The sequence below is a fragment of the Macrotis lagotis genome, chromosome 6, assembly GCF_037893015.1.
Source record: "Macrotis lagotis isolate mMagLag1 chromosome 6, bilby.v1.9.chrom.fasta, whole genome shotgun sequence".
NCBI classification, from domain to species: domain Eukaryota; kingdom Metazoa; phylum Chordata; class Mammalia; order Peramelemorphia; family Peramelidae; genus Macrotis; species Macrotis lagotis.
Window position 1 is genome coordinate 184741983 of NC_133663.1, and position 26144 is coordinate 184768126.

Consider the following 26144-nt stretch of genomic DNA (forward strand, 5'->3'; position numbering starts at 1 on the left):
TCTTTCATGCCAGTAAAATTCTGTCACATTCACGTACCAATTTGTTTAGCCATTCTCTAGTTGATGGCGATCTATTTTGTTCTCAGTTTTCAGCTACCACAAAAAGTATAAGCCCAGTAATAGTCTCAGGTTTTGTTAATCTGATTGTGATGAGTGAGTTGCCATGTTAAAAAAGAAAGAAAAGAAAAAAGGGGGGGGCAATTGATCACCTGGGAACCATCTGTGATAATTCTAAAGATTTTGCTAGGCTAGGGGCAGCTAGGTGGTATAGTGGATAGAGCACCAGCCCTGGAGTCAGGAAGACCTGAGTTCAAATTTGACCTCAGACACTTAATAACTGCCTAGCTGTGTGGCCTTGGGCAAGTCACTTAACCCAACTGCCTTGGGAAAAAAAAAAGATTAATCTGTGTTTTTAATTGTTTTTCTTTTTTGAGTCTATACAATCAACCAAACAATAAATCAAGATTTGTAGCATTTGCTGATTTATGAGGTATAAATGTAGCTCTACCTGAGCATATAGGGCAGCTAAGTGGTACAGTGCATAAGAACACCAGTCCTGGAGTCAGAAAGATCAGAGTTCAAATCCCACCTCAGACACTTGACACATAATAGCTATGTGACTTTGGGCAAGTCACTCAACCCTGATCACCTCACATCTAGGACCCTCTCCAGTTGTCTTGATTCACATCTGACCACTGGACCTAGATGGCTCCAGAGTAGAGTGAGGTTGGTGACTTAGCACATAGCATCCCCTCACTCAAATCCAATCAATTGCTTTTCATGGCATCACCCCCCCCCCCCAAGTCATGCTCTTTTTTGAGAATGAAGGACAAACATCGACAGCAGTAGCACACCATTGGTGGTCAGGATTTTAGAAGAGCATTCCAGTGTAGTGGACAGGAAAGTTGGCCTCAGAGATAGGAAATTGGATGAGTGTCTAAAGGTCTCAAGGCTCTAATGAATACTCTAAATCTGGTACATTGATCCGGGAATTCCTAACTGGGAAATCAAAAACTTTTTGATTGTAAATTTCTATCAGGGAAATTTTTTTACTATGAACTACATCATGTGAATATTTACTTATTTAAAATGATATCCATACAATAACAACATTTGGAGCTGAACTACTATGATGGATGCTGCTCTTCTCAACAGTTCAGAGAACAAGGACAACCCTGGGAGACCTGTTATGTACAATGTCCTAGATCCAAAGGAAAAACAAAAAAAAAAAACTGCCATAGAATCTGAATGTATGGGGCGGCTAGGTGGCATAGTGGATAAAGCACGGGCCTTGGAGTCAGGAGTACCTGGGTTCAAATCCCGTCTCAGACATTTAATAATTACCTAGTTGTGTGGCCTTGGGCAAGCCACTTAATCCCATTTGCCTTGCAAAAACCTAAAAAAAAAAAAGAATCTGAATGTATACTGTGTTCACTATTTTAAACATGTTTTTCCTGCCTATCTCATGATTTTTTTTCTTTTCCCTTAGTCCTAATTCCTCTTACACAAAATGACTAATCTGTAAAAATGTTAAACAGAAATGCATATGTACCACTCTTTCCAGAAGGTTCACTGCCAAGGAAAGGGGGGTGGTAGAAAAATGCGTAACTTATAAATTTCCAAATGGATGAATGTTGAAAAACTACCAAAGCACATAAGTGGAAAAATTAAAATATATTTTTGTTTTCAAAACAAATTATATACATACATTACTGCACTGATAACTATGTATAAAATAAAATGTATGCAAAAATAGAAATGAAAAAGTATGAGATAAAGATTAATTATTTGATCTCCAAGACTTGAGCATTAAGAAAATCTATTCTATGTGAAGGCTGGATTGTAGAAGGCAGAAACTTGAGACAGGCATGATGAAGGTCTGTACTGGGGAGTGGATGTATAAGTAGTGAGAAAGGGACAGATGGTAGATAGATTTAAGTGTAAAACTGTCAAATTTTGGCAGTGTTTGGATATGTGTATTAAAGGAGAATAAGGTTTGAAAGCTGATAGAAAGGTTCTGATTATGGGTATATAGGGATAAGTGGTGCAATGACTGGAAAGTTTGGAAGAGGAGTGGGGTTTTGTGTGGAAAGATAATGTAATAAATATAAGAACTCTCACAAATCATCCATGCTCATTTATACTATACAACTCACTCTATGCTACTCAAAACAAAAAAGGGGGAAATAGTATTCTAATTTAATGTCACTACCCTAAAGGTGGGGTTAGGAGAGTGTTTCTTAGATACAAGGCAATGGTGGCAAGGAGAGAGTGGGGTAGAGTGGTGTGCTGGAATTTCCCCATTGGCATTTGAATAGCTCCCTCTTTGGGTGTCCCAGAATAGCAGTTAGATGTTAAATGCCCTAAAAGTCCCAAAGGTTCTCATAAGGAAGGTGGTTGAGTTTGAACTGAAGCAATAGGGTAGAGAATAATGTTGGAGACCAACAATTGGCTATTGTGAGGAAGAAGGGGTTCTATCTTATCTTTCTTCTTATAATTGATTGCAGACATCAGGTATCCCCAATTTCTTGCCCAATTTTTACTGATAATTTCAATGAAATTCTAGGACCCTGGCTTGTGTGTGTGTGTGTGTGTGTGTGTGTGTGTGTGTGTGTGTTTAATTTTTGTTTTTGCTTTTAAAAAAAAGACAAATTAGAGAACTTTTAGGGGTTGATGATCAGGCTAGTAAATGTATGAAAACAATTTTATTTTAGGAATAATGCAGAAAATGGGATATTTAACTTGGAAAAAATATCTGCATTTTTTTTTTTTTTTTAGTTTTTGCAAGGCAATGGGGTTAAGTGATTTGCCTAAGATCACACAGCTAGGTAATTATTAAGTGTCTGAGGCCGAAGGGCCAGCACTCTATCCACTGTGCCACCTAGCTGCCCCAATGCTATATATTTATAATAGCTCTTATCACATCTTTGAAGTGCTGCCTGTGGAATTAAAGGAAGATAATTTAAAGATAATGGATACAGGTTTCAAGGCAGTAGATTTTGACCCAATATGAATGCCCTTCTTATAGAGTCCATTTTATACTAAAATGGAAAGGGCAACTTTATGAGATAGCAATTTCCCATTTTTACTAGACCATGCAGAGGTTGACTAACCATTGGTCGGGAATGACATAGAGGATCTTGCATTGGTTGACATAGGAGCCATTTCAAAGATTTTTCTATTTCCTTTTTTTTTAAATCCCCATATCTCATGTCTTTGTAGAACGGAAACCCTATAACTCTAAAGACTTTCCTGCAGCATTTTCACTTGTTCACTTAGGCTGTACATGTCAAAGGAAGCTTTGAACACAAACTTGCCTAACACTGAAATGAAGTGTCTTCTAAGGCCATTCTGACTATTATTTGCCAGTACTTTTCAATATTTTCCCCTAGTGTTTATGAGACCTGATTGCAAGGCAGAAGCATTCTCCTAACTTTTCAATGGCCTTGATTCTCTCTGTACACTGAGCTTCCAGTCAGTTAGCTTCGGTTCCTTTGTTCACCAATTACTTTGGAGAGTAATATTAACTGCTTTGGTCCAAGCCCAAACGCCTCCTGTTTCTTGCTTGGGCCACAGAGCCTGACCACAATGGCACTGACACCATCCAGCTGAGAGCAGACCTTGTTACTGACACAAGGCCGCAGAAGCCCGTAGGAAGCTTCACAGGCCAGTTGCTGTTTATTTCTCTAAACAAATGAGCACCATCAGGCCAAAAGGAAACAAAACCTAGGCCCTCTTCCAAATCTACCCAACAGTTCAAAGTCAGCCCTAAGTTCAAATTCAGGCACAACCTGACACCCTGTTTTAGGGAGACCATACTGATCACCCCCTGAGGTTTATTTATTTTCATTTTTTATTTTAGGTTTTTGCAAGGCATTGGGGTTAAGTGACTTGCCCAAGGCCACACAGCTAGGTAGGTATTAAGTGGCTGACTCCGGATTTGAAGTCCAAGACCGGGGCTCTATCCACTGTGCACCTAGCCGCCCCATGAGGTTTATTTTTATGATGCAATGAGGCTGTTCAAAAGGCAGTTGGAAGGAATGGATGTTAAGTCATTAATTAATAAATGGATTATAAATGAATCGAAGGCAGCTAGGTGGTGCAGGGGATAGAGTAAGGGGTTTGATGTCAAAAAGCCTCATTTTCCTTAGTTCAAATTAGATCTCAGAAATGCACCTGTCTTGAGACCTGGGAAAGTCTTTTAGCTCAGTTTGCCTCAGTTTCTTATCTTATCTGGAGACAAAAAGGCAAACAACTCCAGTATCTTTGTCAAGAGCATCCCAGATGGGGAGGCTAGGTGGCGCAGTGGATAAAGCACCAGCCCTGGAGTCAGGAGTACCTGGGTTCAACTTAATAATTACCTAGCTGTGTGGCCTTGGGCAAGTCGCTTAACCCCATTTGCCTTGCAAAAAAAAAAAACCCTAAAAAATCCCATCCCAGATGACGTTACAAAAGAGAAGAGTCCAACGGGACTGAGAGGATTATAAATGAAGTGTGTGTGGGGGGATTCTTATAAGAGGGAGAAGCTAATGCCTCATCATAAAAACCAATGACCAGCTACAAAACTAGGGCAGGACAGCTCTTTTGTTGTTAGGGCTTCATCTGTGTTGGGGGGGACTGGGCAGGAAAAAAGTTCTTCGCCCAGCTCTTTCAGCGGCTCCTGGAGAGGACTTTGGCTCCCTCCTCCTCCTCCTCCTCCTCCTCCTCCTCCCTCTCCCTCCCTCCCTCCCTTCTTCCCCGCTGGCCCTGGTGGAGGCTCCCCCGAGGGGAAGAGAGCGCGTGGTAGGTAGTCTCAGCAGACGTGGGAGAGAGCGGGGCCGGGATCGGGGAGGCGGCGCTAAAGCCGGCCCAGGCGCATCGGAGGCGGGGGCTCGCCTGGCTCGGTCCGGCTGTGCCTGTGACTCCGGGGCTACTTTGGAGCGGCTGCCGGGCGGCTCTGGCCCCCTCCCACCGGAGCGCTGCCCCGACCCGCAGCCCGGGCGAGGACTCCCCTCCCAGGTCAGTACCTTTGCACGCAACCTGTGTGCTTTGTTGTCTCTCTGGCCCGCAGAGCTTGCGCCTCTTGTGTTGCGCCCCCCCCCCCCCCCCCCCGCCCGGGAGCCCTTGGACAGACCGGGCTCCAGCCCCAAGCCGCCCGGACGGTGGCACTCCGGCGCCGGGTTTGCGCGGGCTGAGCCCCAAGTTGCCCGCGCCCCCGGGCTCCTCTCCCTCTCGCCCGCCCTCCACCTGCTCCCGGAGCCGACAGAGAACGAGGAGCCCCAGCAGGGGCTCTCACTTTGGTCTTCCCTGCCAAGGGATGCTAATGAAAGCATCCTGTCAGTGGCAATCCGCGGGTGATGGGCACACATTCCTGCTTTTGTTGCTGAACGTGAGCATGGACCACCATTGTTCGCTTTGGAGCGGCCGTTAGGAAACAAGTCAGTCTAACTAGGGGTTGATCCCCGGGGGAGGAGTCCTGCCCCCAAATCTTTGAAGCCAAACCACGGGTCACCAGAGTCTGTTGATGAAGAGCTTTGTTTTTTGGAGGGGGCGGGGGAGGTGGCTAGGGGAAAAGATGAGAGAGGATTACACTTTACACTTGTGTTAGTGACTTCAGGAGGGAGACTTTCAACTTTAAATACTTAAGAAATATTTTTTGAGATAATTTATTGAGATAAAGGATGCATGCTCTTTCTGTGCCAAGCTTGGGAAAGAAAGAAGGAATTTGGGAAATTTCTTGTCATTTGGAATGGTAGGCACCCCCCCCAAAAAAAACCCAGGGGACAAATTAGTTGCGTTTTTCCTGATTCATTTATTGCATATTCATGTTTGCTTAAACCTGAACCCTTTTCTGAGAATAACTTCGAGAACTTGAGCATTCTTTCAGTCATTAAAAACTTATGTATGCTTCAGCTGGAAGAGAAGCTAAAGTATTACACTTTTCATTTTAGGTACTGAAGAAAGAGGTGATTCAGTCTGAGCTAATTGTTTTTAACATAAAAAAATTGAGGAAAAGCAATATTTACAAAAATGAAATGGCATTTTCCATGAAATTTTTTTGGGAGGTACCTGCCTGAGGTGTTATTACAAGCAGCTTTAAATTCCTAATTCTGGTTTCAGAAATCTGAATTAGAAAGATGTAGAATGGAAAAGCTTCACCACCAGGGTAGTTAATCCTAGTCTTGATTTGAGGGGGGAAATTCTGCATTCAATGAGAATCAGTCTCAATGGTGACACACAGAGCAACAGGTAAGATGTCAGTAGCCTTGTGGCCTATGAAGGGGAAACTAGCCATTGTAGTAAGGGCTGGATGTTCAATGTCTAGTGAGTTGGAAGCTACCAGGATATGTTACAGTTATAGGTGGGGTCAACATTATAATAGAATAGGGCTTCAGAAAATAAGGGAGGGGGATGCCTCCCTGGTCACTTCATTCCATTGGAATTGTAGGCTCACTTAGATTTCCTGGGGGACACTCAAACATCCGGAAATAATATTGCTTCCTGGAACAAATAGAAAATCCTATTGTGAAGAGCATTCAAAGCTCTTCATAACTTGGCTCCCTCTTACCTTTCTGGGTCTTCTTCCTTATTCCATGACATGTACTCTTTGATCCCGTGACATTGGTCTCCTGACTACTCTACACACAAGACAAGGTTCTGATATTTTCTCTGGCTGTCCCTGATGCCTGAAATGCTTTTCCTGTTTTGCTTAGTCTTCCCTGGTTTTCTTTAAGTTACAACCTTCTAGAAGAACCCTCCCCTTATCCCTCTTTATTCCAGTGCTTTCCTTCTTTTAGTATTTCCTATTTATTCTGTATTTATTCTGTCTCCCTGTTAGATCGTAAGTTCTTTGAGGGTAGTGTTTAGCTTTTGCTTCTTTTTGTATTCTCTCCAACACTTAGCATGGTAGTTACTTAAGAAATATTTTTTGAGATAATTTATTGAGATAAAGGATTGCCAGACATTTCAAAATTCTTCTTTAAATTTATATGACTGGTTTTTTTTTTAATAGTGAACCAGTCAGCTGGAACAATAGTTGCAGGTCTAATTACATTAGCTTTGAGAGGGCTTTGAAATTCTTCTCTGTAGATCATTCTTTAGCTTCCCTAATCAGATCCATCTAAGGATGGGGAATGACTTCCTCTTCTAACCTATGGGGAGGTAAGGAGAGACTTGGCACAAAGAGAGTAGGAAGACCTGAGCTCTACTCTAACTCTGTCACTGTCTACCCATATGACCTTGGGTAAATTGCTTAACCTTTCTGGGTCTCAGTTTACTTAGCTATAAAATGAGAGATTGGATTAGATGGCAACTCCAAATCTGTGATCCTAACAAGTTTGAAAGGCCCAGCCAAGTAGACCATAGATCATAAAGTTAGTAGAATTGTGTCTCTGTACAAAGAGGGATGTAGTAGGAAAGAAATTATGTTCAGATTCAGGGAAACCTAGGTGTGTCATCTTGCTTCTGTCACTAAGTTCATGACCTATGAAAAGCATTTAAGTTTGGTGCCTCAGTCTTTTTATCTGTAAGATGGGCACATGGTAAGAATACCAGAAGTTGGTTTGTCAAAAAGTCTATTTTATGGAGAACTCACACAGAGCAAGTGCTCACAAGGGGATCAGAATTGAGGATACCAGGACACCCTAAAGGGTGAAATACAACCTCAGACACTTAATTACCTTAGGCAAATCACTCAATCCCATTGCCTTGCAAAAATGAAAAAGAAAAAAAAGAACTTTAGAGTTGATTTGAAGAGCATGGGACTGAACTGGCACAGGACTGAACAGCATGGCATGCCCTCATCAGAGAGGCTAAGGTGCTGCACTTTATGAAGAAGACAGAATTGAAGCAGCTCAAAGGAAGTAAGTTTAGAGTAAGTACCCCAGGTGTTCATCTGAACCATTTGTACCCTATCTGTGGTAGAGCATTGGAGCTCCTATTGGTCTGATTAGCCACAGTCCGCTGTAATTTGTCTTAAACCTAGTGATGTCATTTTGGTCTTCTTTGATGAGAAAGGACAAAAACCAACCAATCAGCCAAGATGGGGATTAATAATTACTGCATTTCCCATGTCACAGATTTATAAGAATCAAATGAGAGCTATGAAAGCACTATGAAACTATGAAGTGTTATGTAACATGGTGATATTAAGCTACTTTTGACATTTACTGACAAATGACTTCATAGTAAATGTTCCTTTCTCTATACACCTTTTGGTGAAATAGACACATACATATATTTTAACTTTGCTTTTTTTCCCAAAGGTACATGCAATTTGGAAAATGAGGAGAGTTAAAATCTGTTTGCAGAAGCACCCTGCACATGAATAGGAATGAAGAGAATAAAAATGACAGGGAGTGAGAATCTTTTAACATATGAATATGGTGAGATTTGCATATTGGAATGAAGGGCTTACACCTGAAAGATAAAAGGATTTTATATAATTGGAAATCCTGTCTTCTTGTAGTAAATCGAACATCCTTCTCTATGTATTCCTTTGAAGACTGGTAAAGTCTTGATTTAACATGTTGCTTTGACTACTCTGAGATTAACTGTCTTTGAGAGTGTTCTTTGGTGGGGTTTAGAATCCTATTATAAAAGACTTTAACTCAAATTTGAACATTTATCTTGAAAAAATAAAGTGTCTCAGTATTTTAAAGAGATAATTATAGTAAACTTCAGAGGAGAAATCCTTAGTATTTTAAGTTTTTAAAAATATTTCAGTTACCAAAAAACCCTCCCAAATAATGGAGATTTTGAAATAAATGTGCAAATGAAGGTGTATACTTACTCAAGGATGCTAAATGGACAAAGTTTTGTCTGATAATATATGGTACAATCAAAGCACTGAACTAGGAAGCAGGAGATATCAGTTGTATCAGCCTGTTCTTTTGAAATTTCCTCTTCATTTCATTAAGTCCTTATTCATTATGGCCTCAGTTTTTTTTTTCTTTGTTAATATGAACCTGGAAGATCTGGGTTCTGGTGTCACCTTTGACAATATCCTCAGGCAATTCTCGAAGACTATCAGTCTGTTTTGGTGTAGGCAGTTTCCTCTATAGGAGTTCCTGAACCAATGAAATCATGACTTTAAAAGACTTTAAAGTCCTTCTGGCCTTGAGAATGTTATTTCTATTGCCCTTTGAGACATTATATGCATAGTTAATAATCAAGAACAGACAATATGGTGATCGTTATTTTTTTCCTCGAGGCAACAGGGTTAAGTGACTTGCCCAAGGCTACATAGCTAGGCAATTATTAAGTGTCTGAGTTCAAATTTGAACTCAGGTCCTCCTGACTCCAGGCTAGTGCTCTAGTCATTGAGCCACCCAGCTACCTCCAGCATGGTGCAGTAGTGGATAAAGGGGCCAGCCTTGGAGTCAGGAAGACATAGGTCAAGGCTTACCTCTGATAGTGGACTTAGTTGTGTGATCCTGGCAAGTTCATTAATCTCCCAGCAACTCTCCAAAATGAATTACAGAGTTGTTGATATACATTGTAGAAAGGTATTTGCATTCAGGGAATACCTATCTCTATGAAGTTGAAATTGCAGATTTGAATCAAATTCTCCATCAATAATCAAATATATCATAATAGAAATACCTGATGTTTCATATAGGCTTATGGTACAGAGATAAAAATATCAGCTGTCCAATCATGTTGTTGTTCTGTCACTTCAATCATGTCCAACTCTTCATGACCCCATTGAGAATTTTCTTGGCAAAGATACTGTAGCTTGCCATTTGATTTTCCAACTTATTTTATAGATGAGGAAACTGAGGCAAACAGGTTAACTGACTTGCTTAGGTTCACACAACTCATAAGTATTTGAGCTCAGATTTGAACTCAGGTAGATGAGTCTTCTGGACTTTAGGTGCACTCAGTAGATAGAGTGACCCCTAGCTGTCCCATCAGAGATTCTGGATTATACTCCCACCGCTGATTCTTTTTTTTTATTTTTATTTTTTATTTATTCATTTAAGGCAATGGGGTTAAGTGACTTGCCCAAAGTCACACAGCTAGGTAATTAAGTGTCTGAGGTCAGATTTGAACTCAGGTCCTACTGACTCCAGGGTTGGTGCACTGTGCCACCTGGCTGCCCCCTACCTCTGATTCTTAACCTCTCTGGACCTCATTCCTTATTTGTTAAATGAGGGGGTTGGACAATCTATTTTAAAGAGTTGTGAGGATCAAAAGAGATCCAAATATTAACTAGCATTATCAGATGGTCTCTGAGGCCCTTCCCAATTCTAGCTTCATTATTATCCCATGAACATTCCTGTGATCCTTACTTTGTAGATAAGGAAACAGGAGGCTCAGTGGATAGAACACTAGATCAGGAAATTGTTGTTCTGTCATTTTTCAGTCATGTCTAACTGTTTGTGACCCCCATTTGGGGTTTTCTTGGCAAAGATATTGGAGAGGTTAGCCTTTTCCATTTTCAGGAACAGCTGAATTCAAATCTGATCTCAGTTACTTAATAGCGGCATGATCCTTCGTAAGTCATTTAGCCTCTATTTCCCTTAATCCAACAGAGAAGGAAATGGCAATCCACCCCAATATCTTTGCCATGAAAATCCCTTGGACAGTAGGTCCGTTGGGGCAGGAAGAGTTAGATTTCAAATTTTTAACCCCTTCATTTAGCAGTCTTTTTCATTTTGCTTCCTTAATAAATGATAAATAAAGCCCTTCACTTACTGCGAAGTATGTGACATAGAATATCATCAAGTGAAATATATATAAATTGTTTTAACTTTAAAGCACTATGTATATATATATATATATATAATTATTTGACCAATGTACTTTAAGTTGTTTTCATACAAGTTACAAGTTACCCAGGAGTAATTTAGATGAAAACAAATTCCATTTTACTCCTCCCACACCCAAAGGTGTAATCTTCATCTCCTAATTTTATCTGTTATTCTAATTCAAAGAGGAATGGTAGAAATAGTTAAGATTCCCCAATGGATTATTTATTGATTTGAACACAAAACTTTTTCCTTTTTTCTTAGAGCTCTGCCTATCCTGGAAGGGCTTTTTTGTTAGTCCTGGAAAGGACAAAAGCCCAAAAGATTGTAAGGAAAAAAAAATCATAAAAGGATTATAAGTAGTCTAGTTTCACTGGAATGTAGAACATGTTAAGGAAATTAATTTGGGATAAACATGGCATCAGATTAAGGAGAACCCTATAGACTGAGCAAAGGAGTTGGATCTTTACTCAGGAGGGCCTGCATCTCTAGGGGCTGAGAAGAGGGCATCCCTGTGATGGTACCCTCTTGCCTGATGCTATTTGATTGTTCACTGTTTTTGAAGGACCAGAGTTAGTCAACATAGACATTAAACGTATGTTGTCTGCTAAGAGCTGGAAATACAAAGAAAAGCAAAAAAATATGATTCCTGTCCACCTTCTAAAGGTGGATATAACATGCAAAAAGAAAAATATATATATAAGATGTATTCCTTTTGATGAGCTAGAGGACCACCAGAACTTATCATCTTCCCTGCCACTGTATTATGTGGTCTTTCAGGACTTACCATCTGTGCCCTCCTGGTGCTGTCTTCTGATTGACTGAAATAGCCTTGAGATTCATGGGCCCTATCATTTGCCCTACTGTATAGCCTTAGGATTTCCAACCCTTTCCATCTGTCTTTCAGCCTAACTTTCTTCTCTTTGCTATCTCCCCTAGAATGTGAGCTTCTTGAGAGCAGGATTCTGTGTTCAGATGCATTATTGTGCTCTTTTTTGGAAGCTTAAAGACAGCTATTATTTAATGTGTGAAAATTAAGAACCATTATGACGATGCTTCATTTCTACCATCATTTAAGCACATTTTTGTGTTTGAGAGCACATTTTTTCCTCAGTCATATTTATTTCTGCCGTACTTGGAATCAATAAACACTAAGTGTTTTTCTCATTCCTTCAAAGACATTTGGGAGTCATTGAAGGGTTTTGAGTAAAAGAGTGACTTGTCTGTATTTACCATGAGGAAGATTAGTCTGGGTTATTGTAAAGGATAATATAGAGAGGAGGGGTGGGAAGTCTGAAGAAAAAGTGGACAGTAGTAAAATCTTTGACTAGGGTGTGGGCACTGAGAATAAAGAGAAAGGAAGGAGTGACTAGGAAAAATTGTGGAAATAAAATCAGCAGAAGTTAGTAAATGACTGAATGACAAGAAGTGGAGGAGAATCAAAGATAACTAGAGTTTTGAAGAGAAGTCCAGGTGTACTTTTTGACTTGACCTATATTTCAGGAACAGAATGAAATAATTACCCTAGGCTATTAACAGAATAAAGAAGACTCTAATAATCAAAATTAGACCAACAAATTTTTATTGAAGCCACAAAGAAGGAAAAGGAGGAAAGCTTGGCAAAAATAGTGGGTAGAAATATTTACAGGTGTTGAGATTCTCTTTGGGGGTAAATATATTTCATGTCCATCCCATTCCGGATTTTGACTTTAGAGAAAAGCCAAAATACAAAACAAAACAATACTGATAAATGCTCTAGGCAATTGACTGCTTTTCTTGGCACCACAGTTACTAAAGAAAAGTGGTTGCCTTTTTTTTTTTTTTTTTTTTTTTTTTTTTTTTTTTACCTTTAGCAGCTAAACAGCAGGTGTGAAGACTGGGAGAGCTCAGAAGGGCAGGACCATCAGCACAATTACCTTCTGTTCTCTGCTCTGTCTCAGGAGTAACTTGCTTTTTATTTCTTAAAACATGTAGGACACACAAAAAAAACTCCTAGCCAAATACAATGGAATCTCTTTGTCTAATTCCCCTTGGGCACACCAAACTCCTTCCCATCCCCCACTCCACCATGCTGGCCATGCAATAAAGAAGCAATTGGTACTTTTAGGTTGATTGATAAACCTGATATTGGTAGACAGAGATAAAAACTGACTGTTATCTGGCATTCATGGGCATGGCATACATAGCTGGGAATACAGTTGGCTCAGAGGCTATCTGATTCTGTATTCAGATGCATTATTGTACTCTTTTTTTTTAGAAGCCAAAAGACAGCTATCATTTAATGTGTGAAAATTAAGAACCATTATGATGATGATGCATTTCTACCATCATTTAAAATTTTTCATAAAGTGAAAACAGCTTGATTGTCTTTGAGAATGGAGATTATCTTTACTCTTATAGGAACACCGTAGTTAATTCAAAAATTCATTTTTTTTTGTGCCCTTGCAGACATCATTTTTCCAAGGAAACTGCTGATATGTTCCTTCTTGAAGGTCACATTTCATTGTAGTGCCTTCTTTAGTCTTATGTTTTTCAGTATTTTTTTTAGGTCTTACTCTGTTAAAATTTCAAAGTACCAAAGGCCTCAGCTTCCTCATCTGTAATGAAGGCATTCATGGACTTTAGAGATAGAAGATACCTTAGAGACAATGAAATCCAATCCTCTCATCTTTTAGATGAGTAAATGATGACCCAAGTAGAAGGGTTATCTTGGTCAAAGGTCACATAATTGATGAACAGTAGACTTTGGAAATGACCCCAAATCCTTTCAGGCAACTAGGTGGCAAAGTGCATAAAGCACCAAACTTGGAGCTAGGAAGACTGATCCAAGACAGGTCAAAATTTTTCAGTGTCTCACTGTGACTCTGGATAAGTCACATAACTTTTTGGCCTGAGTTTCCTCATCTGTAAAATGAATAGGAATAGAAAATGGCAAAGCACTCCAATATCTTTGCCCCCAACTTGAATCAGGAAGAATACCAAGCAACAATAAATACATCTTTGATTTTTTTTTAGTTTTTTTTTTTTTTGCAAGGCAATAGGGTTAAGTGGCTTGCCCAAGGCCACACAGCTAGGTAATTATTAAGTGTCTGAGGTCAGATTTGAACTCAGGTACTCCTGACTCCAGGACCGGTGCTCTATCCACTGTGCTACCTATCTGCCCCAAGCCTTTGATTTTTAAGTGTGTTGATTTTCTCATTATATAGTTGTCCCTTCTACCTCATGGGAGGTTAGGGATATAGCACCCCCACAGTCTGGAAAATTTTCTGGCCCTCACTTTGTATCAGAAAAGAAGTCTGAATTTTTCTTTTTCTTTGATGGGGTTCTTACAGTATCTTATTGTAAAATCTAAGCATTTGGTCATAGGCCCTATGTAGACCAAAGATGTCTTGTCTGGTGATCTTTCTGTGTTGTCTGTGACCTCTGCAAAACTCTCCCCAAATACCCATTTACAGTAATTTCTTATGCTGACCCCCCCTTTCCATATATTGAAACTCTAATGTGGAATATCTTTTAGTATAGTTTCTTTCTCTAGATAATATCTTTAGTCCCTTATATATATTTTCAAAACATAATTGAAGTGCCTAATTCTTCAGAAACTTAATCTCATTAATCAAAGGCAAGGGAGAGATCTTTTGGAAAGACAACTGTCCTTATTTCCCTTTTCAGCTGGTTGTCCTATGCACAAAATTAAGATTTCTTTTTTAGCGATGCCTGTTGAGCCAACCAATCTGAGGAAGTCTCAATTTTAGTACATATCCCTAAAATAAGAGTGTATGATTTTGAGCATTTGGATTTTTCTTCCTGTTCTGTCTGTCCTGTATAAATCTGTACAAGGACACTTAAATTAGTTTGTAATGAGTAGAAGGGTGAAAACTGTTTCTCTCAGTTTTCCCTCATCTTAAAGTGATTTCAAATGTAAATATATCCAACAGAGGAAAAAAAGAACCTACATTTCTAGCCAAGGAAAGTATTTCAGAACCACAGATTTTAATTTGAGAAAGGGACCTGAGAGATTAAATCCAGCATGTTCATTTTATACAAGGTGAATTATCTATAACCAATGACTTTGGGGAAATCACTTAATGGCTTTTGGTTTTAATTTCTCCTCTGTAAAATTGAAGGGTTTAGATTACATACTTTCTTCCCAAACTTTTTCCCAACTTCAAATCTAAAGTCCTATATAAATCTATAGTTTTCTACACAATCCTTTCTTTATTGATAAACTAGTGAGGCCTTTATGTTTTTTTCATTTGAATGACAGCATTTTTTGAGACATTGGGAACACATACGAGCAGAAACTGGTTGAAAATTTTTTTGCTTCTGAAAGTTAAAAGTTAGCTCGCTTTAAAAATTCTTGCAATAGAACATATGGAGTCACAACAGAAATTTTTTCCGCTTAGGTCAAGGAGGGGACAGGGTGAGGATTTCAGAGTATTTAGCAGTTTACTTGTGGTGAGGTCCCTTTGGAGTAGGAAGTAATCCCAAGGATGCTGCTGCTTTCAGAACTTTAAAATTCTTGAAAAAAATCCCTAGTTATGCCTCTCTAGGTTTAGTTTTTAGAAACTGGAAGGGAACTAAAAACCATATGGATGCCAGACCATGCAAATAAGTGGTTTTCATTGTAGTATTTTTTTTCTTCTTTTGTATGTTATGATAAATAGCACAATGCTTGCTTGGCTACTACCTGAATTCAGAGTAAAAAACTGAAAATGTTTACAATGAGCAAAACAATATACATGAAAAATAAAAAAAATCATTTAAAATGTTAAGTGAAAATAAAGAGGTAGTTGTGTGTGTGTGTGTGTGTGTGTGTGTGTGTGTGTGTGTGTGTGTGTGTGTGTTTGTGACCAATAAGGAAGATGTCTTTTTTTTTTGTCTTTTGTTTTCAAAAAAGACCATAGCATTGGGGAGGTGATGTCATGATAAGCATGAATTGACTGGGGGAAGGGTGTGCTAAGTCACCAGCCTCACTTTCTCGTCCACTGGCCAGATATGAATCAGGATGACTGGAGACAGCTCTGGATGTGAGGCCATCAGAGTTAAGTGACTTGACCAAGGTCACACAGCAAGTGTCTGATGTTGGATTAGAACTCCTGTCCTCCTGGCTCCAAGGCCAGTGCATAATAGATACACGCATCTGCTCTTGTCTGATCTCAGAAGCTTAGCAGGGTTGACCCTGGTTAGTACATTTTTTTTTTGGCAAGGTTTTGAGTTTTAAATTTTTCTCCCTCCCTCCTTCCCCTCTCCCTCGACAGAAAGCAATCTAATATGTTATACATGTATAATCATATAAACATACATCCATATATCTTTTTAAAAAAATTGAGTTCCAAATACTCTATTCCTTCTTTTCCTTCCCCATCCTTTTGAGAAGGCGAGCAATATACCAATTTTACATGTGAAATCATACAAACCATATTTCCTTATTAGCCATGTTGTAAAAAAGCAAAAAAATAAAGTGAAAACATATATCTTTCTACTTTAAACAAATTATCATCAGTTATTTGTCCCTTTTCCCATTTTCTCCAAATGTGTTTTTAAAAATCCAAGTTGATAAATAAGTATAGTCCTGATAGTTTCTTCAAATAGCTCTTTTCCTCCTCAAAGTCATTCTTGTTGGTCTTTCTTTCAGTGAGTATTTGTATTGTGTGACCTCAGCCAAGGCAAATTGGTATTAGAGGAAATGGGATTTGAATTCGAGTCTCTTGATTCCAGGCTCATTGCTCTCATAATTATCCCTCCTGGTTTCTTAGTGTCAGATTATGCAGAACAGTAACTGTCAAAGCTTTGTTTTGTCTCAGTTGTTCATAGGACCTTGCATGTATTGTTGTAGTTATTTAATGTTTTTATTGAATTAAAGAATGGAAATTTAATTAAAGAAATTACTGGAAAACAGCACTGTGTAATCTAGGTAGTTTGAGACTGGAAGTAAAGCAAATATACAGATCATTATCACTTTATTATTTATGTAATGCCTACATTTTTAAAAAAAGCATACATTTTCTTTAATTCCTGCCCTTTCTCTCTAATCCATATTCTAAAACCTGTCAGAACCACCACAACAGACTACACAGGTGCCCTTCCCTTCAAACTTGTCCTTCAAGGATCTCAGATACCATTCTATATCCATCCAGTGCAGGGGACACTGTAGGAGGGAAAACTTTCACCAAGAGGGGAACCCTGTCCTCTTGCCTTTTCCTTTTGACTATTCCATTATCAGGGCATCTAGAACCCCCATTTGGTCTACTTGACTCTTCCTTTGGCTTGGATGAGATGGGAGTCATCAACTATTTATTTTGGTGAGACAGAAAACTGCCAAGTCTTACCATCTACACTGCCTCTGTGTTCTTCAGATTCCTGGCATTGTTATTTACTGTCTAAGCCTTGCCATCCACCCTGTTTCACCCTTAAGACTTTTATGTCTTTTCATCTGCCCTGAAGGCAGACTCTTCATCTGCTGTCTCCCCTGTTACATGTGAGCTCCCTGAGGGTTGGGACTCATTCTATTAGCACAATGTTTGATACTAAGTGCTTAATATATATATATATATATATATATATATATATATATATATATATACACATATATATATTTATTTATTTCTGTCATCTGTTAGTTTTAGTAGGAAAGATGAAAGTATTTATGAGCCATAAAAGATAAATAACTGAGAAACTACTAAAAGAAGTGAACACTGCGTAATTTTATTTAGTTAACTTTAAGGAGTCAACATGTGAGGGCCCCTAGGTAAAAAAGAGGATATAGCACTGGTTTAGGAGTCAGGAGACTTGAGGTGAAATATGACCTCAGATATCTACTACCAAAGTACTAGTTGTTTCCCCTCAAAAAAGAAGAGGTGGCATGGATGGTAGGTTTTTGAGTCAAGAAGACCTGGGATCTTGTTTTTTACATATTGTCTATGTGCCTTAACTTCTCAGCCCCCTGAGGTAGCACTTTAAAGACTCTAAGTTGCATACATATGTTGATATACACTGATGATAGAGGATGGGGAATAGTAGATAGTAAGCCAAATAACTGTAGGAATACCCTAAAACAATAAAATCAAGAGACCCATCCCTATCCCTAATCCCAATTTTTGTGTCTTAAACACTTTCAGATGATGTATACTTGGAAATATAACTGCTAACTTTTTTAAAACTCAGGATAGCTAAAAACTTCCTTCTATTTCCAAACTTTTTCATGTGCAAAACATTACCTTTCTTGTTTATTTTGAGATTCAAATATTGCCTTATTTACATGGAAACATTGAAAAAATCTGAGGTCATGTTAAAAAAGCAGGCTGAAAGAGTTTTGAAAGTTTGCCAGATAATGAATTACAAAGTGTCAATGAATTACAAAGTGTCAAAGTGTGAAACTAAGAGCCTAGAGAGTTGGAAATCATGGAAACATCAACCTAAATGTCAAGGTGAAAAGTGTAGTATTTTAAGTATCAAAGGGGGAAGATATATTTCTACTATCCTTTTCTATTGGATTCTAGAGAAATTTTGCTATTAGGAATTATTTTATGGATTCAATAATAATTCTGTCAAGGAAAATAACGTTTTTAATGAACAGTACCCATTTCAAAATGAATGTGGTCAGAATATTACAACCAGGTTAGTGAAACAATTTTTCTAAACAAACGAAAGAGACAACATTTTCTTCTAATTAACTATATTTTTGGTAGCTTGATTTATCTCCTCATTTATTAAATTGCAGGTAACAACTCAAGCTCTTTCATGTTTGACTGTTGGAGGTATATTCTGTGCAAGAAAGCTGGAAGTAGCCATTGTTCTTCACCCCTGCCTCAGACAAATGAGGTCAAAGAGGAAGAAACTGAACATCAAATTGATGTGTCTGATGTCATCCAGCTTGTTCAAGATAAACAACAGGTGACAGTTATACAACCGGGTAAGAGCTTAACATTTCACAGCTTATTTTTTTTAGAACTCTAGGATTCTTATTAATCAAGTTTAATAAGGCACCCCTCTTGGGTATCAGTTCTTTGGTAAGCAATAAGGTGCTTTCAAAATCTGATTAGCTCTTATGCCATAGGAAATAATTTGATAAATTCTCACTTCTCTTAATGGTTACCCTAGTAACTTGAAAGGGTTGAAGGCAGGTTTTCACTATTTGAGAATTTCATTTTGGGAGAATTTGATGCTACTTATAAGAATCTCAAGTTGTACAATTGGTCAAATAATGTGGGTGGGGAAGGTAATTTAAGGTGTTTTAAAATAGAATAAATTCTATATTTTTGAACTTCCTTAAAACCATTTAAAAATGAAGTGACGCAATGAAACATTTTGGTGTAGTGGAAAGAATACTGAATTCAGAGGAATGTGATCTAAGTTTGAATCCTGACTTAGCCACTTACTACTTTATTGGGGCAAATGACTTTAATGTCTCTGGTTCTCTGTTTCCGTGTCTGTAGAATGATCTTGTTGGACTAGATTATCCAGTTCTGACATTTTGTATGTGTATAAATAAAGCAGAGAGTACACTTTAGGGAGGAATATTTAGTAGGCTTTGCTTTATTTTTAAAAGCATAAAAGAGCTATTGTTTAGGTGTGATGTGTCATCAGAGCTGATTTCAATCAAGACTGAAAGAACAGAGTGGTGAAGCAGACAGGTGGATATAGTCCTAAGGCCCTAATCAATTTGAAAAGCTCCATCTGGATTAAAGAGATGAGGTCAGGATGACACAGTTCTTTCTGATCCCCTCTTTCAATTTAAAGCTCTCCATGTACTTCTTAATGGAGGTCATTGCTTTCCCTTTATTTCTGGTCACACTTCATCATTGCAATGTTTTTGTTGTTGATCTTGTTGATCAGTCTCACAAATGAATGTTAATTTGTTTTTTTAATGAGAATTTGTGTCTTTTTTTCATCTTGAATGAAAGAAGTCATTTGTTGAACTGGGTTATTAGTAGGATACTATGATATTACTCTAATAACATGTAAAATAATATGTAAAAACCTGTTAAGGTCTTTATGGATTGGAGTAAGACAGCCAAAGTAAAGATACCATGGCTTTTGAAAGAGGATGAAATGTTTGATCTCACAAAACAGGAAGGTTATAGATAGTTTACAGTTTGATATGCTCTCTGAAGGAGAAGCAGTGCCACGTGGCAGATAACCTGAGTTTCAGTTCAAGGCTCTGAGTCTTACTACATGGGTCAGACTGGGTAAATCATTTAATCCTTATAGTCCAAGTCTCTTCACCTATAAAATGGTCATAATAAATCCTGCTCTTCTTAGCTCACAAGACTGTTATGAAGAAAGGTTTTTTCAAAACAAAAACCTTAGAGTGTTATGTAAATGTGAATTATTAAGGATGATCTTAATGCCCTGAGAAACTAGACTTTTTTCCTTTCATATTTTAATATGAAGGCACAAGTGTAGAAAAGGTGTATTTTTGTTTTGTTTTTTTTTGAGTGAAGGCTTAACTTGGTATGTTGCTGTTCAATCTTTTCAGTAATGTCTGACTCTTTATGACCCCATTTGGGGTTTTCTTGGCAGGGATATCAGAGTGGTTTGTCATTTCTTTCTCTAGTCTCTTTTACAGATAAGGAAACCGAGGCAAATAAGATTAAGTGATTTGCCCAGAGTCACATACCTAGTAAATGTCTAAGGCTAAATTTGAACTCAGGAAGATGAGTCTTCCTGACTATAGCCAGGGCACTGTATCTATTGTACTACCTAACTTGGTATAGTGGAGGAAAATTATGAAAAAAATGTTAGAGTTAATTCAAGAAAAAGGTGTAAATCTTATTTCTCTATTTCTCCTATTCTTATTAATCCTAGCTGATTATCTGGATGTCCCTGGACTAGACAATCCTTCTAAGCCTCATTTTGGTATTGTGTAAAAAAATGGTATCTACCCCATATGGTTCTTGTGAGGATCAGATGAGAAATCTGTATAGAGAGGACTTTGCAAAACTTAGTGCTATAAAATGGAAGAGTGAGTGTAATAGTGTGAATTGAGATCCTCTACACTGGGGAGACATGGATTTAAGTCCTAATTCTGATGTTGTTGATTGTTCAACCTTGGTAATGTCTCAGTGCCCCAGCCCCACTATTCAGACCAATATCTTATAGAGAGATAAATATGCACCTGATATCTTCATATTTTAAATGGGCAGAAAAGATTGGAATACATGACTTTTGAGGTTCCTTCCAATTTTATGAACTACATATTTATGTTTCTCACTTGGATAGTTCTGGATAAAACTTGATAATATTCTTTCATTTTTCTAGTATTCATGAACACCACACTGTTGTTTGCATTTTAATCCATCACCACCTGTCTTCATTTTAAAATGTATTCATAACATGTTCCAACTTCCTAACTTTCAGCTTGCTTTTCCTTGATTATATTTCAGGTTGGCTGTTTCCTGATCACAGTCACATGCCTTAAAATAACAATGACATCTAGCATTTACATAGAATTTTAAGGATACAGAATTTTGTTCATGTTATCACATTTTTTTTCCCCTCACAAACCCTGGGAGGTAGTGCTATTATTATTCCCATTATTATCCCCTTAAAGGATGAGAAAACTTCATCTTCCATTAAATAAATGCCCTGCTACCTTTCAAGGGAAAAAGGGAAGAAGAATTTATTTAGTGTCTTCTATATCCATTTAAAAATTATAATCTCATTTAATTCTTACAATAACCCTAGATACAGATGTTTTTAAACATCCCCATTTTACAGTTAAGGAAACTAAGGCAGGCAGAGATTAAGTGATTTGCCCAAGCCCAATAGCTTGGAACAACTATAGAGTGCCCAATGCAGGATCTGAAACCTGACTCTATCCAATATTCAACCTAGATGTATTATAAAATCTCCATTGTAGAGTGAGACTCAGTAGCCACATCTACCTAGTCTCATTTATTTATTTATGGGGGTGGGGGGACAATCAGGATTAAGTGATTTACTCAGGGTCACATAGCTATTAAGTGTCTGAGACTGCTTTTGAATTCAGGTCCTCCTGACTTTAGGTCAGGTGCTTTATCTCCTGTGCCACCTAGCTGCCCTCTTATGCCTCCATTTTGAAGATCTGTCTTGCTCTCTGTCCACTCACTGCAAAAATTCAGTTTTATAAAATAACTGAGTTTGAAGGTGGCAACAACCTTGGTTTATATTTATAATTGTGGCCCTCAAATCTCCACTTTTGGAAATATTTGCATAGCTAGGAACCCTGTATAAATTGTAAAAATTGTTAATATTTTTCTCCATTGTTATCTTTTTATTTCTAATGCCTTAGTATTCAAATGCTTGATCTGGGACTAATGTGAAAATCATACTCATTTCTTCCCTTATAGCATTTAAATCTTCCAGACTGAATTTTAGGTTTATTTTCCACATAGAAAGATTTCCACAAAGACAGAGAGAAATGTTTCAAAGTATTTAATAATTACTAAAACACAGGTGCAGTTTGGGTTTCTTTCTGATTTTTTTTACTCTATTCTAACAATTACATGCCTTATGAGATAAATGACAGGCAAAATGAGACTTTTCAATATAGTAGAAAGTTATTTAGCATTGGATCTTCTAACTTTTCCATTTGAATAAATTTATTAGAAAGATTTGAAGGTTTTGTGGCAGGACATCTGATGGGGAGATGACAGAGTGATCACTGAATTCTGTGTGAATTCTCCTGTATGTTGTATGATTTCTGGTAGAGAGATCATTAGTCTTAGAGTCAGGAAGAGTTGAGTTCAGATCCAGCCTCAGATATTTGCTGGCTATATGACTCTGAGCAAGTCACTTAACCTCTCTGCCTGCCTCAGTTCCCTCATTTGTAAAATTGAGAATGGTAATATTAGAACCTATTTCCCAGATCTATTCAGAAGATACGTTAATATTTTCCAAGTGTTTTGCAAAACCTAAAATGCAAAGTAAATGCCAGCTTATATAATTATACAGAGGAAGCTCCATCTAAGATATTCCTTGGTACTTCAGACAATTTATTTGAAACTTGGTGGAAGAGTCAACTTACACCTCATTTGGAATATGCCTGTTTTCTGAGGTTTTTTTTGTCTTCTATTTTGTTCCATCTCTTTGAACTGGTTAACTCTGCTTTTGATATGGACAGTTACAAAATTGTGTCATCATTATTAATGTTTAAACTTTTCAGAAATCATTCTATTTGACGAATTTTCTGTTGAATCATTTCAGTCATGCCTGATTCTCTGTGTCCCATTTGGGTTTTTATTGGCAAAAATACTGGAGTGGCTTGCCATTTCCTTCTCCAGATCATTTTATAGATGAGGAAACTGAGGCAAACAGGGTTAAGTGTCTTGCCTAGGGTCACATAGTGGAATATGTATCTGAAGCTCCATTTGAGCTCAGATCCTCCTGCTTCCAGGGTTGTTCCACCTAGCTGCCCCAATATGGGTGGAATAGTAAACTGTAAATCTGAATAGAAAATCCATTTTGAAGAAGGCCAGAAAGGATACTGGCAACTGTTACTAAATTTCCTTAGATTGTTTCTGGTGTTGGAAACTTCATTGGAAAAGAACACAGCTCGATAAGGAATTTGAATTTGTTTGATGTGGTTCTGGTTCTTTTCTTGTAAAATCAGGTGGACTTGCCTGTTTTGGTTTAAAGAGCAAAAATAGTTAGACAGACATGAGACTGATCACTTCCAAGATCTGCTGATTTCCAACTAGTCACTTGTAAGATTATTCTTTTATGCCCTATGCATGATGATAAAACATATGAATTTAAGCAAATTAGGCAAAAAATTATTCTTAGAGAAAAAGGCATAGAATATCTTTTTTTTGTGGTTTAAACTTCTCAATATTTTTATGATTCCCATATGGGTGCTTTTTAATTTTTGAATGAAGGTGATACTTAATTCTCATTTGTTTTTGCATTACATGAAATAGTTCATGGCACTCAGATACTTGATTGATTTATTTATCTAATTTATTAATAATAGTTTATTTATTTTGACTGATTCAAACAAAAAAACACACAACTTTCAAGCTTCAACAAACATGCCTTTACACAGAATTTTATTAGTCTATCCAGTAAGCTAATAACTGGTTTTGGATTTAGAGTCCAAAGGTGAAAGGAGGCAGGTTTCCAAAGTCCAGTGTTTAGTAGGGAATTGAGATTTAAAATTTTCTGTTTTGGTGCTGATTTAATATGTGTGTGTGTGGGAAAACTCAATATTTTTTTTAGTTTTTCTTTTGAAAAGATAGCCAAATGAGGACAGAGAATACAAGAATAATGACATGTTTTACATAAAGTTCTTTCCACTAAATGTACAGATTGCTTCCACTGGGAGAGGTTTAGTCTAATCCAATGGAACAGATTAGATCTCCAATTGACTTCTGAGGCAAAAGATTGATGGTGTACAACAGGAAACAAACTTCTGAGTTGTAGTCTCCAGAGCTTCCGTTGGCCTAACATTGTTTAACTAGATTGAATTCCATTAGTATCTCATTGCATGTTTTCCCATTTTCTTTTTAAATTAAAATGAATATAGGATATTATCTAAAGACTTGTTAGTTGGGTAATTGGTTTGAGTTATTGGAAAAATAGACTCTTTTGTAGAATTCTGGAAAGAGTCCAGAAAATCAAACAGCTGATCTATTTTGATATGTTTTCCCTCTTTCTAGCATCTAACATCTGGCTATCATCATAGTTTCTGGTGCTACATCAATAAAATATGGGATATTATAAATGTTTTATTAGAAAATTACTTTCCTTTAAATTTTTTTAAAGAAGGTTTGTCCTATTCTTCAGTATGTATATGGTAGGATAAGGTCAGAATCTTATAATTCGAGATATATCTCTAGAATTAAAAGAATCGTATAATGGTAGCCTCTTTTTTTTTTTCCTTTGGCTTTTGCAAGGCAAATGGGGTTAAGTGGCTTGCCCAGGGCCACACAGCTAGGTAATTATTAAGTGTCTGAGACTGGATTTGAACCCAGGTACTCCTGACTCCAGGGCTGGTGCTTTATCCACTGTGCCACCTAGCCACCCCTTAATGGTAGCCTCTTTTTTTAAAATTTATTTTTTATTCTCATTTTGTACAAATGTTTTTTTTTACATTAATAAAATATTCTTGTTTACAAGTAAACAAAATAGCCCTCCCCCCATGAATATAGATAGACTTGCTTGGGCGAAAAAAGTAAAGGGGAGAGGAAAAAAAATTAAAATAAAAAAAAATAATAGTAATAATTGTAGGTGTGGCCAGGTGGCACAATGGACGAAGCACTAGCCCTGGAGCCATGAGCACCCGAGTCCATATCCAGCCTCGTAAACCCAGTAATCACCCAGCCATGTGACATGCAATCCACCAGATCCCCACTGCCCTGCAAAAACCAAAAAAGAAGAAAAAAAAAGACCCAAAATAAAATAAAATAGTAATAATAGTAGGGGTGGCTGGGTGGCAGACAGAGCACTGGCCCTTGAGCCAGAAGCACATGGGTCTGAATCAGGCCCCAGACACCCAAAGATCACCCTGCTATGTGGCCCCAGACAGGCCACCCAGCCCCACTTGCCCTGCACCCTCCCCCAAATAATAATAACAAAAAATGTGCTTCAGTCTTTGTTCCAACACCAACAACTCTGTCATGGGTGGATCACATTCTTTATGATAAGTCCATCACAAAAGTTACTTCCATATTTTTCCAACATTGCCATTGCTGATCGCAACTCCCTCCTTTCTTATTTCTCCACTACCATGTACTCTATTTTCTCTCTCCTTTCACTCTGACTCTGCTGTAGGGTCACTGAGTGGAGCAGCAGACAGATCCCTGGTCCTGGGGCCAAGAGGCCCTGAGCCCCCATACCACCCCTTAGGCCCAGAATCCACCTGGCCCCATGGTCCTGGGCAGGCCATCCAATCCCAGTCCCTTGCAAGAAGTAAAAAAGAAAATGTGTTATATCTGACCACTCTCCCCCCATGGTCCATCCTGTCCTCCTTTATTCACATCCCCACCCCTTCCCCCTGCTCCCCCCTCCTTCTTACTCCAGATGTCTATACCCCATTGAGTATATCTGCTGTTTCCTCTTCTAGCCACCTATGATGAGAGCAAAGGTTCCCTCATTCCCCCTTGCCTCCCCCCTTCCATATCATTGCAATAGCTCATTGTAATAAAAAAAATCTTATTATGTGAAATATCCTGGACTATTACCCTCTCCTTTTTTCTTTCTCCTATTCCATTTCCCTTTTTTTCCTATTGACTCCATTTTTATACCATATTTTATCTTCAAATTCAGCTTTCTCCTGTGCTTCAACTATAAAAGCTCCCTCTACCTGCTCTATTAACTGAGATGGTTCATATGAATATTATCAGTATCATTTTTCTATACATGCAGTTCATCCTCTTTAAGTCCCTCATATTTCCCCCCTCTCCTCCAATCTCCATGCTTCACCTGAGTCCTGTA

General features: G+C 38.0%; 1 protein-coding gene across 8 annotated transcripts in view; it reads left to right on the forward strand.

Moving 5' to 3' along the window:
* The first annotated feature begins 4894 nt into the window (after positions 1-4894).
* The window catches only part of MCF2L (MCF.2 cell line derived transforming sequence like), a 404366-nt gene continuing 383116 nt past the window's right edge, over positions 4895-26144 (forward strand). For 5 of the 8 annotated variants that reach the window (XM_074192077.1, XM_074192065.1, XM_074192066.1 and 2 more), the window contains exon 1: positions 18451-18642. In XM_074192077.1, the coding sequence (XP_074048178.1) occupies positions 18471-18642 (172 nt within the window). In that variant the 5' untranslated portion in view covers positions 18451-18470. Of the gene's footprint in view, positions 4999-5218; positions 5418-18450; positions 18643-26144 lie in introns of those variants that run through there. The other 3 variants (XM_074192062.1, XM_074192063.1, XM_074192073.1) reach the window with 3 other exon arrangements.